At 38.3% G+C, this 17,655-nt stretch overlaps 1 protein-coding gene across 4 annotated transcripts in view; it reads left to right on the forward strand.

Moving 5' to 3' along the window:
* atp2b1a (ATPase plasma membrane Ca2+ transporting 1a) overlaps nucleotides 1-17,655 on the forward strand; it is a 44,307-nt gene that overhangs the window by 1,856 nt on the left and 24,796 nt on the right. For all 4 annotated transcript variants that reach the window (XM_039792479.1, XM_039792483.1, XM_039792484.1 and 1 more), the window contains exon 2: nucleotides 9,486-9,968. In XM_039792479.1, coding sequence (XP_039648413.1) covers nucleotides 9,776-9,968 — 193 coding nt within the window. In that variant the 5' untranslated portion in view covers nucleotides 9,486-9,775. The remainder of the gene's footprint in view (nucleotides 1-9,485; nucleotides 9,969-17,655) is intronic.

Below are 17,655 nucleotides of genomic sequence, written 5' to 3' on the forward strand. Positions count from 1 at the left end.
TCAGCGGCTGGTTATTCAACATTGCAATAGAAATTATATCGAAAAATGTATAAGAGACATTTCTATATCACTTTGAAAATACATATTGTCATATCGCCCAGCCCTACGTTACACTCTTGACCTTATAACGTCATATAGTTTTGCACTCGCTAACATTGGCCTCACGTTTCCAGGTTGATGTTAAGTGCAGCCACTGAGCACCTTTGGGTGTCTAGTTAAAGGGATCACGTCTCATCCAATTAAATAGCACCCGGTTTGCTGCAGCGCCAGCAGTGTCTTCCTGTGTTTGTGTAATGATGACTTGTGATCCTACAGTGGATTGCAGATAGTGTTGTAGTTTTATCAAAAATACATTGGAACACAGAATTTAGCCTGGGCTTAAAGTGAATAGACTGTGATTCAATGAGATAAGTTGTGCCAGTCACTGTAGTATGGTATAGTTATTGTAGACCTGTTACATAATATAATGTCAGGTTTAGCTAAGCTATTCCAAGGCCAAGCACTATAGTCAGAATATCTTGTTGCAGAGTATGTGCGTGACATAATGACAGTTGTTGGCATTCAATTTCATTTTTGAATAGTAATGTCTGCATTTTCTAGATTTTATTACATTTAAAGAAATATCCAGGTTTAGCCATGTTTCATTATAGCTGTCTAGATCAGCATATAGATTCAGAGTTTGTTCAATGATTCACTTAAACCATCAGTAACACTATCTGTTGCTGTGTCTGAGCCCTTTGAACTCAGACTGTTGCTGTCACTCAAGAATACCAAAAATATCCTTTCTTATTCCTTGCTTTTTCATAATGGCTGACTATTGACAGTACTGCTCCTCCTGGAGGATATGAGTCAGTATTTGTTACACTTACTTTGTAAATTGTTTTGGAAAATGGTTTTATCTCAGAGGCAAGATCATGTGACCTATGTGGCTGTGTGGTTCAGGTTGATAGTATTTCACCTGCTTACATTTGTAGACCATCAACCTTTCAAAACTACAACTCTAGGTTTTTATTCTTTATGCAGTGAGGTTAATTAGCCATGCTGGAAAGTATGTGATTTCTACTAATCTAACATTGTAGCTTACTGTTAAAATAAGTGCTGTCTCTTCTTCTCATGGCACAGGATTTTTTAGTTGTCACATAGCGATAGTCACTGCGAAGTAATGCAGTATACTTAGTTAACTTTCTTCCAGGCATTTCTCGCCTGTCAAGTCTGCCACTAACTCATCACGGATGAGTCCCCCTTACAGCTGCTTGATAAATCCACTGATTTCATCGTCATGCTCTGCACTTCAGTCAATTACAAGCACAGCCTCCAGAAATTTAAGTAATATTGTTAATAGCAACAATTGATAACATTTGTCCTCGGCTCAGTCTGCATTACTCTGTAAATGTCTTGTAACTGCCTAGTATAAAGCATTATTTTAGAGAGCAAGCCACTGTAGGTCATTAATCTAAGGTGACATTGACATCAAAAGCTAAATATAGACTGTTTTTTTACCATCTACAAGTACAATGTATTTATGAAAATATTTACTTATGAAGTTTTGCTTATCTATCTGTCCCTGTGTGGTTTGTAAATCCAAGGTTATTCCAAGCAGAGATTTTAGGTTGGCCTACATGGAGTTTCAGCAAATTACTACTCATTCAATCAAATATGACAAAAAAAAGCAATAGAAATGGACTACACAGGTAAAAAATAAAATTAATTAGAAAATACAAAATAGTTGCTGAAAAAATTACAATGGTAATTTGATAAACTCTGATCTTGCCCACTAAAACAATTGTAAGGCACACTGCAAAATATCATGAATTAGTCATCAAGACAGCTAAATGGTGCTACGAATGGTGCGAAACTATGCTACGAGTCCAAGTGAGTCCGTCTGCGTCCTGCATGACCCTTGAAGTTATGCCCCCTTGAAGTTATGCCACTCTCTTGCAGTCTGCAGACAGACCCTTCTCTACCAGCCAGTCAAGCAGACATTTATGTTCGTTTTGGCATTTCTGGAAAGCTGGCTTGATATGCTACTGATCAAAAGTAGGGTGGAAGATGCAACTGCCTTTTTAGTGTCTGTAAGGCATGATTATTAAACTTTATAGCATCATCATTGAGTATATAAAACTTAACCAATACTGCTAAACTCCAAAGTAGTTGGCAATCTTCTCCACACATCCAAACAGTTTTCTGATGTCTGGCCAGTGGAGAAAGGGCTATGGCTACCTTGTCATACTGGTGTAGCCAATAAGTGAGCAAATACTACCCATTCAGGTCTCTAAAAATGTAAAAAGTAACCTCCCAGAATTCCATCTCATGAGTTATTTTGTAATAATCTTATTAGTGGCATTACTTAAGTGGCACTAAGTAAGAAAAATCAGACGTTTAAGAACTCAGGTTTCTTGTCTTTAGAACACATATCTCACTCACTATCTATAGACAAACCCACATGCTGCATATTTTTGTCTTGGGCTTCCTGGTAATGCTGCCATTGCAGCAGTACAGTCACACTGGATGCAGTATTTAACTGAGAGTGTAAGCATGGATGGTTAGATTGAACCTCTACTGAGAGATAAAGGTAGCCCAGAATTTAGTTATTCAGTCTCAAAACAGTAGTCTAAATCTTTTCATGAAATAGTCTTATATACAATGTTAACATTTGCAGTTTGGGCTGACCTACACCGGATGAATTGGAAAGTGCTGTGTAGCAGGCAGCATAGGCCTAGCCAGCAATAGCTTTCAGACTTAATTTACTTCCACCTTAGTCTATAATAGCATTGTCTACATATATGTTTGGCTGTTACAAATTGCATTCCCTACCACAGGTCTTGGTGAAATGACTTTAATGCTTAACTCTAGTGCGGCCTGAAATTGTAATGGTAAGGACAGCAAGGTCAGACTGTGGCAGCAAATGGCAGGGCGGCAAGACCTCAGGCCACTGAGCTGCTATGTAGAATCACGCATAACAAAGAACACTGTGCCTCTCATCTTCAAAGTGGTTTGATGAAAGATGCATCATTTAGGAATATTTCCATCCTTTGGACATGAAGGACTCTGTAACGGCTAAATAAAACCATCCCTCTTGGTTTTCTTTTATCTAAAGGAAAAATATTATAATATTTTCACAGTCACGGTTTAAAGATGACTCTACAGTATTGTGAATACTAACGCTGGGACAGATCAAATTAATATTTGGTACTTAAAATGTTTTCATCAACAGGATAGTCTTTTTAGGACTTGACAAATGCTTGGAAAAAGTAGCCTACGTGATTGCGCCATATGACTTCTCACCATTTCACACAGGCATTGTCACAAAGATTAGTAAGTTGTAATGGTGTGAAGAAACACTGGAATACTATAAACTTTGTGTGACATCTTACATGGTAAATTAGTGAGGTCTTTAAGTAAGTGGTTAAAATTACATGTCCAGCTTTCACATCAGCTGTATTTTGTTGAACACACTTAATAGGAACTCAGTCACCTTCACTTGAGTGTCCAGGGATTGAATGAGATCTTGAATTGATGAATTAAAAAAAAAAATAATGGACATTGCAATTGCCAACACAATTATATACAGCAACCTCCCAGTCATTCATGTGTCTGAATGCCTCCATAATTTTGGGGCATTTTTGAGGACCAAAAGCTAGAATTTATCCCTCCTCTGTGTTATGATGTAAGAAGACAAACTCCTGCCCTAGTTTCAGGGTAGCATGTGCTTAACAGCATGGATGTGTGTTGCATGTTTTTATTTTTTTTCTTGTTCCGTTTGAATTTTTTTTTTAAAATATGCTCTTCCTATTCTTTACACAAAGGTTCAACAGCAAAAGTACAGTGATTTTATTTAGTAGGATAAAATAACTGCAGTGATGCATGTCAGAAAATGTACACATTCATTTCGATGTACAAAATTATTTTTTTATATAATGACTTGAAAAAAGTAATTCCTAACCTAAAAAAATTCTATACAGCGACTACACGTTTCAAACTCATCCCTAGTTAATTGCTGCACATTAGATCCAGGTCAAAACGATTATGGTATATTATCATTTTAGATGACATGTCACTCTATACATGAAGTAAGAAGAGCTGAAGAGGAAAAGTGTGTTGATGGTGACACCTTGACTGCGTTGGTATGAATTGGCAGCCTGGCGGCGTTTGCGGAGGTTCCAGTCTCTGGGGTGAAGTAGCACTCTTAACGGCGAGCCATGCAGCACAAGGAGGGCTGGGTGTCTCTGCTTTGTACCCTCCACATTTACATGGCCTGACCCAGTTCAGCAACAGCTAACAGTGGGGGGAGGGGTCAGTCTGGGGGAAGCTAAAAATACCACCCCTGGCATTAGGCAGCTCCATTGCAGAGGGATCCCTAGAATTGCTATCCTTGACTTGCATCGACTTTTTGGCACATAGAGGTGTACAAACTGCCAGAGGGTTTCCTTAGCGTGGAAACAACGGCATGAGTATATTTCTGAGATGCCCACCACTGTTGTCCGGTCCACTTGTTTCCACTTGCCACAGCCCTCTGGCTGGAGGATTTAGTGGACATCTAATGTGTGATAGCAGCCATTAATAGCTTCGGGAGAGAGTTGACTCTGGTCCTTGAGTAAAACCACCTCATACCCATGCTGAGCTTGTGTGGAAAGGGTTAACCTTAGCCTCTGTCATTCAACCATACCATGCCAGCTGTTGGCTTGTAGATCCAATCACAATGATTTTCCACTGTTGTGACATGCGACCTGCTCCGCAACCCTAAACTGTCGCAGCGCAGCAAATGTTGGCACTTCCTTCATCTTGGCGTTGTTGCTGCTCGTGGGGTTAGGGAGCGTGAATGTGGGAGAGGCTTCATAGAGTAAGACAGGGAAATGGAGAAGGCAGAGAACTGCATTCATTACTATAGGCTGCACATGGCTCTGCCCATGTGGTACCACCCAGGGCATGTGAAATATTCCTACTATTTCAAGATAAGTCATTTGGAGACCTTCACAAAGCCACATGGTATTACATGGACCAAGAATATACATTTTAGCCATGACTCCTGAAATTCACTTGTCCTTTTGTTTGAGTTTGTGAAAAAAGGGCTACTGTTAAGCACAAAGAACTCAAAGGCTTTGTAACAAAATAACTCTTGTTCTTAGATGTGAGAAGGTGTTAGCACAATGTGAATTGCCAATATAATGGGCTGAATTCATTACTAGTATTACTAGTATTCAGCAAGTCGTTCTTTTCTATTTTTTTTTATTCAGTTTTTTTATTCTATATAGTTGTTTTTTTGTTTTTAATTTCATTTGAAGAAGTCAAGCAAATGGGAAAGAATTAACCTTTTTAACCAATTGGCTCAAAATAGCGTGTCTTAGTAGTGTGAAATAATTTGGTATAGAGCTGAGCATATAGTGCTCAGCTCTATACATATAGTGATTTTACTTGATCATATATCATATTGTTTCCCCGAATAGGCCAAGAGAAAATTACAGGCCATCTGATTTTAATAGCTCTGAAAGTTTTTAGAATAACTTAAATGTAATATTACAAAAACATAATATTACTATTAATAACATGAATCCTCAACATGCTGTTGATGTTCAGTTTCTATGGATTTTTTTGTGGGACAGAAACCGACAATACTTTCTTACACCGAAGTCTGTTGACAACACCTAGGCCTAATGTTTGAATCAAAATATTGTTCAGCTGTAATATACATTGGAACGTATTGTATGGATGACTCCCTAATCCAAGAGATGTGAGACTTGTTTTGTTAGTCATTGGGCAGCACAAAGATGTTGCATAACTGACTGACTTTAGGATATTGCAACAGTTTTAACAGGGCTTGACATTAACTTTTTGAGGCACTTGTCCTTTGGACAAGTACATTTACGTTTCACTTGTCCATGCACAAAAGTCACTTGTCCGAGTAAAGATTTATCATTTTATAAATGTTTTTGTGTTTTGCTAATGCAGAATTTGAACAAACCGTTGAAAGCATCGAAACTCTATCAACCTTAATAAAATTCAGTTGAAACAGTAGAAACAAACGTGTCCCAAGAATAGATTTCCCATTCAACAAGAAAAAAGGATCTCCAGACATAATACAAATTTATACTTTGCACGCCGGTGTGCAGAAGTTAATATATTGAAATTCTAAGTCAATATTTTAAAGTTTGTCATTACTATCAGATTCCTAGTCAATATTCTGAGTTACTAAGTCAATATATTGAGATATTAAGTCAATATATTGAGATACTAAGTTATTGAGATTTTAAGTGCATATTTCAAAGTTTCTCATTACTTTCAGATTCCTAGTCAATATTCTGAGATACTTTGAGATATTGAGTCAATATTTTGAGATACTGAGCCAATATGTTGAGATATTAAGTCAATATATTGAGATTCTAAGTCAATATTTTGAGATAAGTCAATATATTGAGATTCTAAATTTTCTCATTACTTTGAGATTCTTAGTTTATATTCTGAGATACTGAGTGGATATATTGATATACTGAGTCAATATTTTGACCAGAGTTAGTGGTGACTTGAACTTATACTATATCTAAAATAATTTTGTAGACTTAACAATGACTCGCTTTAATAACTCGCACATGCTGTGAAATGTGTAGCTTGCCTAGCAGTCCATAGCTCTAACTTGGGTTGCGGAATGATGAACCTCCAGTAAACATTTTTGAAAGATTGGTTTGATATTCCCTGGCATATTTGTCCCATCCCCCAAAAAATGCCTTTTTATGTTTATGAACATCAGACCAGTGGTGTGAAAAATAATTAATGATGACGTAGATGTCAATAAGTAGGCAAAATGTCAACATGCTTCGAAGATGTCACCCTAAACCTGTGGTCAGTACAAGAGGTGCAAGAGTATTTCCTCTTTAAAATGGGGATTTCTGCGATCTCTCCCATCTCAGTAATACGCCCAGGCCTGCAATTATACAGTGTAATAAATAATAAATTCTGTCCCGTTTTCCATGGCAGATGGCTCCAAATAGCATCTCAACATGTGACAGAATAGTTTCCAAGAATCTCAATGGAATAAGCTGCAAGCATTCATTTGTGCAGTGAGCAATAATAAAAGCTACATTTTCTCTCCTCTACATCTGTGTCCCAGTTTGAAGTTCTGACATATTCTGAGTTTTTATTTATTTTAATTTGGAGTTGCATCTTCAAAGTTTGCCGTAAAGACAGATTAATGGTGTTCTCGCAAACATGTTTTGGTCCTGACCATAGTCAGAAAGTGAGTAAAACCTCTCCAGTTGAGATAACTGGAACGTTTCTTTTTTTTTTCCACACAAGGAAAAACGTCCCGGTTTGCCTGCACTGGTGCCTTTCTTAATGGATCCGATGGCTGAGTCCGGTGTCCCTGTGCAGTGCCAATCATAGTCTGACATTGCTTTCCACTTGAAAGTACAGTGTATGTTCCAGACTGGTCATCAGGCTCATTGTGTTAAATCTTTACAATAGATCTAGTTTAGTCCCTCAAATTCATCAAATCAATTAATCTGAAACAGATTGATCTGTTTCTATCTGAGCCAAGAGAAATTCCCATCAACTTGGTCGACATGAATGAATCGGCCTCATTGTGTTAGGCTGTTGAAAGCTGAATGGACAGCAGCCTCCCATTAGAATGGACTCTCCCATGTAAAGCACCATGGAGCTCCCTGATACCACAGATAGTCTTAATTAGATTAAACAGAAGGCTTTTCCTGAGCTAATCAGTCACTTGATCCCTGCTCACTGCGTTACCCCACCAGTTACACTGCAGGGAAGCTTGCGGCTTTTGGTGGCTTTTGGTGGCTTTTGGTGGCTTTTGGTGGCTGAGGTTTCTGATTTATTTTTTTCCAATGACACACCTACTGTGTCTTGTTTGACATTGCAGGGTACTGTGATACAATCTTCTGGGTATTTATTGAAAGGATTTGACTGTAATTCTTTACCTAACACCTGGTTGTACTAGAGGAGGAAATTGCTGTTCTTTATCATGAGCATTGGCCTTATGGTGTGTAAAGTAATTGTAATTCTCTACTCGGTATTTAAAAGTAAGGTCTCCGAACTCTGCTTTTCTCATAGGAGTAAGAATCCTCTGTGGGGGTGGAAAGGGGGATTATTAAAACATTCTAATGATCAATATAAATCTAACAACATTTAAACAGTGACAGTACAAAAATCTGTTGATAAGTAATAATAAAAAACATGACAAATAGGGTTGGGCATCGAGAACCGATTCCTACTTGGAATCGTTTCAAAAATTACGATTCCAGTGGAATCGTTTTCTTTATTGGAATCGTTTGGCGGATTTGGTTTCAAATCTGATCATGGATTCCCAATTTAACACGCGCAAGTTTTGGTTTCCGTAGCGGCCAGGCGCTTGTTGTGTTCCAGGCATGGAGCACAGTAAGCAGCGCTCTGATGTGGCTTTATTTTACGTTGAAAAAGCCAGGTAAAACTGCAAACCACCATTGAATCAAAATACTTTCCTCTTATTTGTGAAATAAGCATGTGAGCCGTTTCAACTCCACCCCTCAAAGAATCAGAATCGAGAATCGCTAAGAACCTGAATCGAAAGGAAGAATCAGAATTGGAATCAGAATCATTAAAATCCAAACGATGCCCAACCCTAATGACAAACCAGTGATTAAGCTTACATTGTATTTGCATTAAGTAGTTTTAACACATATCCTTCAGCCAATCAGAAGGGAGGATTTTCCTAGACCAGATCAAATCTATTGAGTAGTTATTAGTTTATTTTGTGGTTATTACTATTACTGCTGTAGTAGTAGTAGTAGTAGTAGTAGTAGTAGTAGTAGTAGTAGTAAGTATTATATTAGCACCTTTTACAGAACAATGTCACAAAGTGCTTCACAAGAGTAAAATGGTTAAGAATAAGACAAAAAACAATGAAAAGAACAAGCAGTAAAAAAAGAATAAAAACAGTAAAATAAAACTTAAACACAACATTACAAAAATGAGACAAAGGCCAGTTTAAATAGATGAGTCTTCAGCAGCTTTTTACAATCCCTGGGAGCAGCTCAGAGCAGAGTAGTTACTACATTACTTGACAAGTTTTGTCCAGATGACAAAATTATTATTTTATTACAACTCAAGTACAGCTAATCATAATTTCTTAGCAATGGCTCTTGGCCATTTTTGCTAATTACTTTGCTGCTTGTCTCAGCAGCCAAGTGGTTTTGTCGAAGGGTTTCCATGTTTGCTCTTATGCAGCAGTAAGTTGTTTTAACAAAAGTGTCTGTGCTAATGTACTGTAGCTGTGTGACTACAGAAATTGAAAGAAACAGAAATGGTAACACACACACATTGTTAAACATGCTATATATTGAAAGCAGATAGTCAGAAAAGGATGGGACACTTTGTGCAAATATGTTGTCAGTGGGATATTAATACATGTATGGGGAACCCTGCTATACATGAAATAACAGTTGGTAGCATTACTAGTGACATTTTGACATGCGCTATTTAATGTTCTTCTCTTTCAGATCTGCATGCATGGTGACCTCCGCCTCTGTGGGTGATCCTCAGTCACCATGAAAGACTAGGAACTCAGCTCTCCAAGGGAAATGGCTTATTTTGTAATATCCCTGCCCTGCTACCTGCCGTATGACTCCACCTGCCTCTGAAGGGCCTGCCAGCTGTTTATGGGAACTACCACTGTGTTCGCTCTCCTGAGGATTTAAGCTTTTCCAGGACAACAGTTTTTATTTTTTTTACCCCCACCGTTGAGCCGAAGCAGCAACGCTTTGCAATAGAGCGGGGAGGCAAGGAGACAATGGCAAACAACTCGTACAGCGGGGTGAAGAACTCCATGGTGGAGGCCAACCACGATGGAGAGTTTGGCTGCACGCTCAATGAACTGCGCTCCCTTATGGAACTGAGAGGCGCCGAGGCGATAGTCAAAATTGGGGAATCTTATGAGGATATTAAAGGACTCTGCAACCGGTTAAAAACATCACCTATAGATGGTAGAGTAATGTTCCCACTCCACTCAACACAATGTTGTCTAATTGGATTAAATACAGGATGTTTTCACAACAGTGCTATTAGCGAGTGCTGTTGGAATGCTAATGTGGCGCACACATAGTTTAAGAGGCGTGTCATTGGCCATATCATCTACATTGTGGATACCTTGACATCACTTCCTTGGAAAACTCATATTCTAGACAGGTGGCCGGGCAGGCTGGATCTGACCTGGGCCAGTCCTACTCTATTTCAAGGCCTGTGGATATGTCTCTCACACCCTCCCTCCCTCCCTCCCTTTTCACCTCTGTGTGCGTGTCTGTCCGTCTCTGTGTGTAGGCTTCAGACAGACCAGCTGTCTGCCTGAGCACAGCACCAGGCTGTAGGCAGGTCAATGTCCCACATGTGGCGGACAAAAAAGGAGGCTGTTAGGCTGGGTAGTAATGACTTGAACATGTTAGGAAAGGAGTAATATTTAGAATGTCTCCTCCTGTGTTACTCTCTCGTTACCCATATACTGCACTATAAAGATAGGACTATGCTAAGAGTATGGGGGAAAATTACTAGTTAGGCTACAGTAGAACTCCACTAGGGCAGTAGTGGGGGTTGACAGCACCTCTCTTTTTACACTTTTGGTACCATTCTTTTTCTCTCACTTTGTCTCTCAATAGACAGTCCGCCTAATCGCCAGTATGACCTTGACTGAACTCCTATGGGAGGGGATTTTCAGTTTGATCCCAGATTAAAACGGCACCGCATTCACTGTAGCAGCAACAGTCCTCTGTATGCAGTGTCCCAAAGCAAGCAAAAAATGTCCTGGGCTTCATCAAACCAGAATGAAAGCAGTACGCCATGCTATATGGCTGCACAAAGCAGCTCTCATTCAAGAATCACTACTTTGCTATTCATTTCTTGACCTTTTGATTTATTGACAATAAGGTGTACAAGGCCCTTTTGCTGCTTTCATTGTCTGTTATACAGGCCAGTAGGCCATTGTCTGAACTGAGGACAAATTGCTGAATAGGAATTTGGCTGTTGAAAGAGAGTGCGAGTTGTCCAAACATGCATGTCAAGTAGGTGAGCATAGAATCCTGTCATATTTGTAGCATGAGTGACATTGTTTTAAGTGTGAGTGTACTTGTCCTCCCCTGCGCAATCTACCTAGTCTATGCTACAAAAAAAGACTGGCCCATTACCTTTTTACAGAATTTTAATATAAAACACAAATAAGTCTTATCACTGTATTGTTTGCTGTAGGTGTGTGAGTAGGTGGGGAAATACTGTAAGCATGTTTGGAGTATACTTTCAACTTCTGCTATAGCTGTATCAATATATCAATATTCTGCATATCAGCAGTCTGTTATTTACCATCTTCAGATGATCAATTTAAGATTATTTAAAACATTTTTTTTAATAATTCTAGATTGCTAATGAAAATAAATCTTTTGATAAAATGGATTGCTACTGTACAACGAAAAGGCAGCTTTTACCCAATTGTGAAAATATTTTAACCTCTGTAGTTATTTACGACTGTACTGATAAGCTTGAATAAGTCCACATATAGTTTCCCCTCACAGCAGGTGCTGTTCCACTTGGTACGCAGCCACTGAGTTTTGACACTTCCAGTTTCAATCAGCTCATTTGTCATTGGCTTGGGAAATTAAGCCATAATTTAAGATTACAGGATCTTGACAATTGAAAAGGGATTTCTAATTAGTTGGTTGGTCATTTCTTGAACCTCTTAAGCCAATCCTTTGCTAATCCTCCATGTTTCCAAGCTCCTTTTTTTTTTTTTACCCAAAGAAGTTTAATTGAACTTCTCTGTTGCAGCTGTGCATGGCTGTACCTGTCTACTTTGACTACTTTTTTAGCATGGTCTTTTTAAATCACTACCACTTTCTGTGCTACCACATGCTAGTTCAGTTAGATTTCAATTCACTAGGCTGTGATTCAAATTGATTTTGATAATTTGCATACCAATGCTCTGAGTTTGAAAAGAGTTAATTATGCACACTGTACAATGCACTTTCTATTTTGTGATAATGAACATGCTTATTCAGATATTACCTTGGTCTATTTGACAAATGTAAACCATCAACCCAGTCACAGTGCTGTAGAATAATGAACTAAAAGGTAAAGCATGAAGGCTGTTAATCAGAGGTGTATATAATATCGAAACTAAAGGATACCAACTATTTGTTTTAACACGTCTCCTTCTAGTTTTGCTAGTATGCTGTACTTCTCAAACCAACCTTGTTTCCATGGTGGTGAGGATTCCAGTGTGTGGTGGAAAGCGAGAGCTCACCAGTACCTGAAGCTCTAGCAGTTGGCCTGGTGTTATTTGTATGAATTCACTTCCTGTTTTTTTGTGGGTGCTTTCTCTGCTTCAGTAAGTAACCGTGATGAAATAAGTACTAGTTAAGCTTTTTTTTATTTATTTTGTAGTTGTGTTGTCAGTTATATAACTGTTAGTAGCATTTAAAGGGGAACTCCACCATGTTTTTACACATAAAAATCAGCTCACTCATGGGTAGTACTTCTCATCTTGTGAAAATGGTTGTATAATATTGTTGGGTTTAAACCAAAAGCCTGCATTAAGTGCTTGGGGAGGGGCTCTATTGAGTTACATTATGGGAAGTGTAGTATCCATGGAGTTTTTATGGACTAAGACCCAATTTACAAAAAGAAAGGTAGGCAGAGCTGGCAGACTTTGTCAATGGCATGTCCCACGCCAAGGGAAGCTATGCTGCAGCTTATTCAAGGTCTTGCTTGATGAGTCAGGACATCTGAGCCTCTGCTGCATAATAGCAATACTAAAGCTGGAGTATTGTAACAAAATTCCCATCCTTTACCACATTTTCTTAGCATTGAATGTCACAGCTCGGGGTCATAGTTGTACTCCAAAGTGTACCCAGATGTCTGTATCTAGGCTTGGGGATGATTTCTTTTGGGCACCCAAACAAGTTAATGCTTTAAAGAGGCCGTAGATGCCCAGAAAAGACTTAGAAAGATACCTACAGAAGCAGAGTCATTACAGAGGTGTAAAGTGTCATTTTCATCTGTAGTATTGGGGGGGGGGGGGATGAAATCACACCATAGTATCATAATTTTCAGCAATTCTTACTAACAAAGCAGCATTTCTTTTCTCCCAATGGGATCCTTGGTTTTCTCTGCATAATGAGACTTGTCAAATGGGCATGACCCCTTCGCATCAATATTATTGAAAGTGTTCAACCCCCCCCCCATTTTTCCCTTTCACAGTTCCGTGTTGATTGCTGTTTTAGTGTAGTCAAATATTTGGGTTCCAGCCTATTGATCGAAATTGACTGTGGGCTGAGAGGCTTGCACAATTGGACTACAATTCACGGACAGGCTCTCTGTATCCATCATTCCAAACATCACACCCCCTCATTCAATGGGAAGGTTCAGACTGTTAAATGATAGACTACTCTATGTAATTCAGGGGCTGGCGTAGCTCGTCTTCATGTCTGAATACAAAATGATGTGCTTCGTTTGGGCTTTAGCCAGTGAGTAGATGTAACATATGGCCAGAACCTGCTTGTGTTATTGGAGCTGTTTACTGGGAACTGGGGTGGCACGCTGATCTACTTGTAATCTTTGGCTTGAAAGCTGTGATTTGTGAGAACAATTGGTTTCTTGTTTTTTCCTTGTATTTAGTTATTAATAGTGGGCACGGGTGTCATAGGTTTTGGCAGTTCTTATGCTTTTGGTGATTTTAGAATCTTTAGTTGCCGAGTAAATAACAATTAAAACCTGATTTATGTTAGTTGTCCCATTTTGGTCAGACTCTCTAGTACAAACCGATATTTAGTGTTTTTGTAGATACTTGGCTATATTTCATAGTCTACGCTGCTTCCTGTTCTGGGGTGGGGGGGTAAAGTAATTGTATAAAATGGAAGGAAAAGTGAAAGATATACCTACCTTGTGACCAGACACGCTTTTAGCATTTAAGTGGAGTTAATTTCCACTTAATGTCTCTTGGTGCAGCATTTTTTTGTTGTTCCACTTGATAAATGAAAGATTTTTCAAAAATGCTCTCCCTGTGTATCAGTTGCTACCCAGTGTGTACCTTTGTGTAAACACTACATTACATGCTAAAAGTAATACCATAATTTGAGCAGAAATTATGACAATCTAATTATCCTTGTTGGACTCTGATGAGCATAATATCATATATAAATATATTATATTATACACCAGGCTTGTGCACAATTCAGAATTGAATTGAGAATGACTCCTAAATTCCAGTTAAATTCTTGAATTTGATTTCAAAAACAGGATCTAGAATTACAATTTGAATTCAAGGAAGCAGAATTGTAATTCAATAAAAATTCAAAGAAATTCATATACATAATTTAAGTGACGTGTTTAACAATGAAGCTTTACAATATACGTCAGATATGATTGCATTACATATTCTATAAACGAAAAGGCATCTACAAGTAAGTTAACAGACAGACTTTTATTTTGAAAACCATCTCTTGATGGTATTATGCTACTGATATTTGAGATAATCAGTGTTGGGGTCACTACTCAAGAACATGTAATACACATTATTCACTTTAAAAAAAACAAAAAACAATGCATTACCTTGTTCTCTCTGGATAGTAACTCATTACATTACTGTAGCGCAACACAGGAAGAGCCTGGCATATAGCTCATAAAGGGCTTAAACACACCAACTCACAACAACAGTAACAGTAACATTTATGTGTTACATTACTCAGTTACAGCCAAATGTGATTATATCATGGCATTACTTCATAAGGAAGTAATGTAAAGTAATCCCCCAACACTGGATATCATATGTGTTTAAAAGCATGCAAGCACACTTTTTTCTTATTACTTATTGTAAATCAAGAAAACAATTCAATTGTGGAATTAATAGAAATATTTGTTCTCTGAAAGAGTGATTTATATTTTGGAACAAAATGTATGCAGGGTTGAGGAGTGACTAGTTAAGTGTAATGAAATTATGTTATTAAATTACAAAATTAATGTAATTATATTTAGTTGTATTACTGAGGTAAAATGTGTAATTTAATTAATCAAATCCAAAGGAAATTGCTTTGCATTGATAAAGTAATCCAAATTAAGTAATCCAAACCACATTTAATATGGGTAAGCAATTACACTTCCAAAGTAACCTTCCTAACACTGAATGTATGTGAGATTCAACACATTATTTCTGTTGTGTGACTGTGGAATTTCTTTGCCATGAATTTAATTCCACTTCCGGTCATTCCAATTCAAATTCAACTTCCTGTGGGGCAGAGTCAATTCAAATTCCAATACATGAATTGAATCGAGGCCAATTCTGAATTTTGCACAAGCCTGTTATACACTGGCAATATACACTGATTCTTGAGTAAACTAACAATTTCTCTGATTCAACTCACCTCTTTAGCTAAGTAAGCTACATAAAGAAAACTCTTATGGGAACTGAAAAGCATGAAGTAAGTGCTCTGACTGGTATCTGTTTGTATATAAGCTTAACATAGATGTCATGGCACACTTCTGCCATTCAGGCAGAGACTGTATGTAAGAGAAAGGAAAGTACTTCCACATTGTCATTCTTGCAATCACTCTCATGCAGTTCTTACCTTGAGTTCCTATCTAGTGTCTGGTTTGTGTCTAATTTTCTATTTAAGTTTACCACGAATAAGAAGACAGTGTACACAATGCCCCTCTTTGCTGCATTTTGTTTACACAAAATGGGGAAATTATGTGCAAGAAACTTGATTTGACTTTAAAGTGCTCTAAAATGGCTTGTCCGATGAGGGGTGTCTCATTGTACTGGACATTGTGTTGGCACATATCTGCCTACACACTGTAATGTAAAGGCAGTAAAAGAGAAATTGTGACCCTATTTCTTTTGATTGTGACAGACTGTGAGTGAAGGCTTACTTTAACCCTTCACTGCAGGCTGAAATGACAGTTACCAGAGGGGGTCAGCTGGGGACAAGCATCCAAATTAAATGGTTAATGATTAGCTGCTTGACTTGAGACCCACTCTGGGTGCTAAAATGATGTGAGGGGCCAAGGCCAACCTATTTTCTGTTTGTGTATCCAATGGAGGGACGACTTGTGATCGTCCTCTCTCTGTCACTAGTATTTATTGCTCTAATGCAAAGGGAAAATGTGGTGTAACATTGAATAGGGTATTAGCTGTCAGCATGTTTTCATTAGAGGCGTAGAGAATCAAAGCAGACGGTGAGAGACAGTCAGGGAGCAGCAACAGGCAGCAATGCCGGATAAACCACATAGTCTTTTTAATGTGCTGCGCTGGTGAGTCATTGTCATTCTTCTCACCCCTCTTTTTAGAAAGGTATGTGTTAGTGTTAGGTTCTAAATGTCAATTAATTAAGGACTATTTTCTTCTTTTAATTAAGTGGACCAAAACGTGTTTAAAGTGAACAATGGGTAGACAAGTCAAGGCTGAAACCAGGGTCCACAAAAGATGGCCCTGGGCCATTAAAAAGTTGCATTAGGCCAGTAAATACAATCAGCCAGTTGCCTTGAAATGGCCAGTGCTCCAAAACCTAAACAAATAATTAAAATAATTTTCCAGACATTGCTTCGCGAGTGACGTTATTACATCTGCTCTACTCACCGAGACTTCGATCTGCTCTGCCTGTGTCTGTCTCCAACTTGAGCGGCAGCTGGTTTGACCGTGGGGATGCGAGTGATGGCTAGCTTGACCACATAATAAAGTTCCACATGTGTACCTTGAAATAGCTACATTTCTAAAAATGTGAATTGCTGTAAACATTGGTAAGTTCAGCTATGTTCCTAGCTAACATCAGCAAACTTCAGACAACCGTTCTTTTTAAGCATATATTTATGTGTAATTTTAATCGGGCCAGAAGATTATCAGAAAATACCTATAGATTATGGTCAAGAATAATATCTATTTGAAGTTATTCCAGTGCTTTCATATTGCACAACATTGTAGTAAGTAAGGGATAATGTAGAGTGAGCCTGTCATTGTTGCTAATTAGAACCCCGACAAGGCTGATTCACAGCTTTCAGGTCTTGAATCAGCCTGGAGGGGTTCAATTCACAATGACCGGCTCGCTCTACATTATCCTGCTTACTACACGGCTTATTACACAGCTACTCGTACATAGGTTACCTGCTCGGGACAGTTAACTTTGCCGCTGATGAGCACCGCTCTCCGGCGGAAGCCAGGTCGCCCCATTTTATTGATTTAAAAATAGTCTGCTGGAGTCTATGATAACAACTGCATCCATGGCAACGGTCTGTTAAATAGAAAAAAATGACCGTAGAATGCTGTGATTGACCAATCAGAATCGAGTATTCAACCAGGCAGAGTAATATAAATGAAGACAGAATAATCAGGACAGTGAGGCAGTGTTTAGATATTCAGTTAGAAGTAGGAAGTTTTGTTTGATAAATAGTAGACCTGCCTTTCTCACTTTGCCATGACATAGCGTAATCCATTCCCTTTGCTTAAAATAACCAGAATTAAATTGCAGTGTAGGGTTGCTACTAACAATTATTTTCATTATTGGTTAATCTGCAGATTACTAATTGTTTTGTCTTTAACCTGTTAGAAAATAGTGAAAAGTGTTAGAGTAGAATTTCCAATGGGCCAAGAAAATGTATTCATGTTGCTTGTTTTATTTTACAGTTAAAACCCCAAAGATA

Source organism: Perca fluviatilis, chromosome 23 (assembly GCF_010015445.1).
Source record: "Perca fluviatilis chromosome 23, GENO_Pfluv_1.0, whole genome shotgun sequence".
NCBI lineage: Eukaryota > Metazoa > Chordata > Actinopteri > Perciformes > Percidae > Perca > Perca fluviatilis.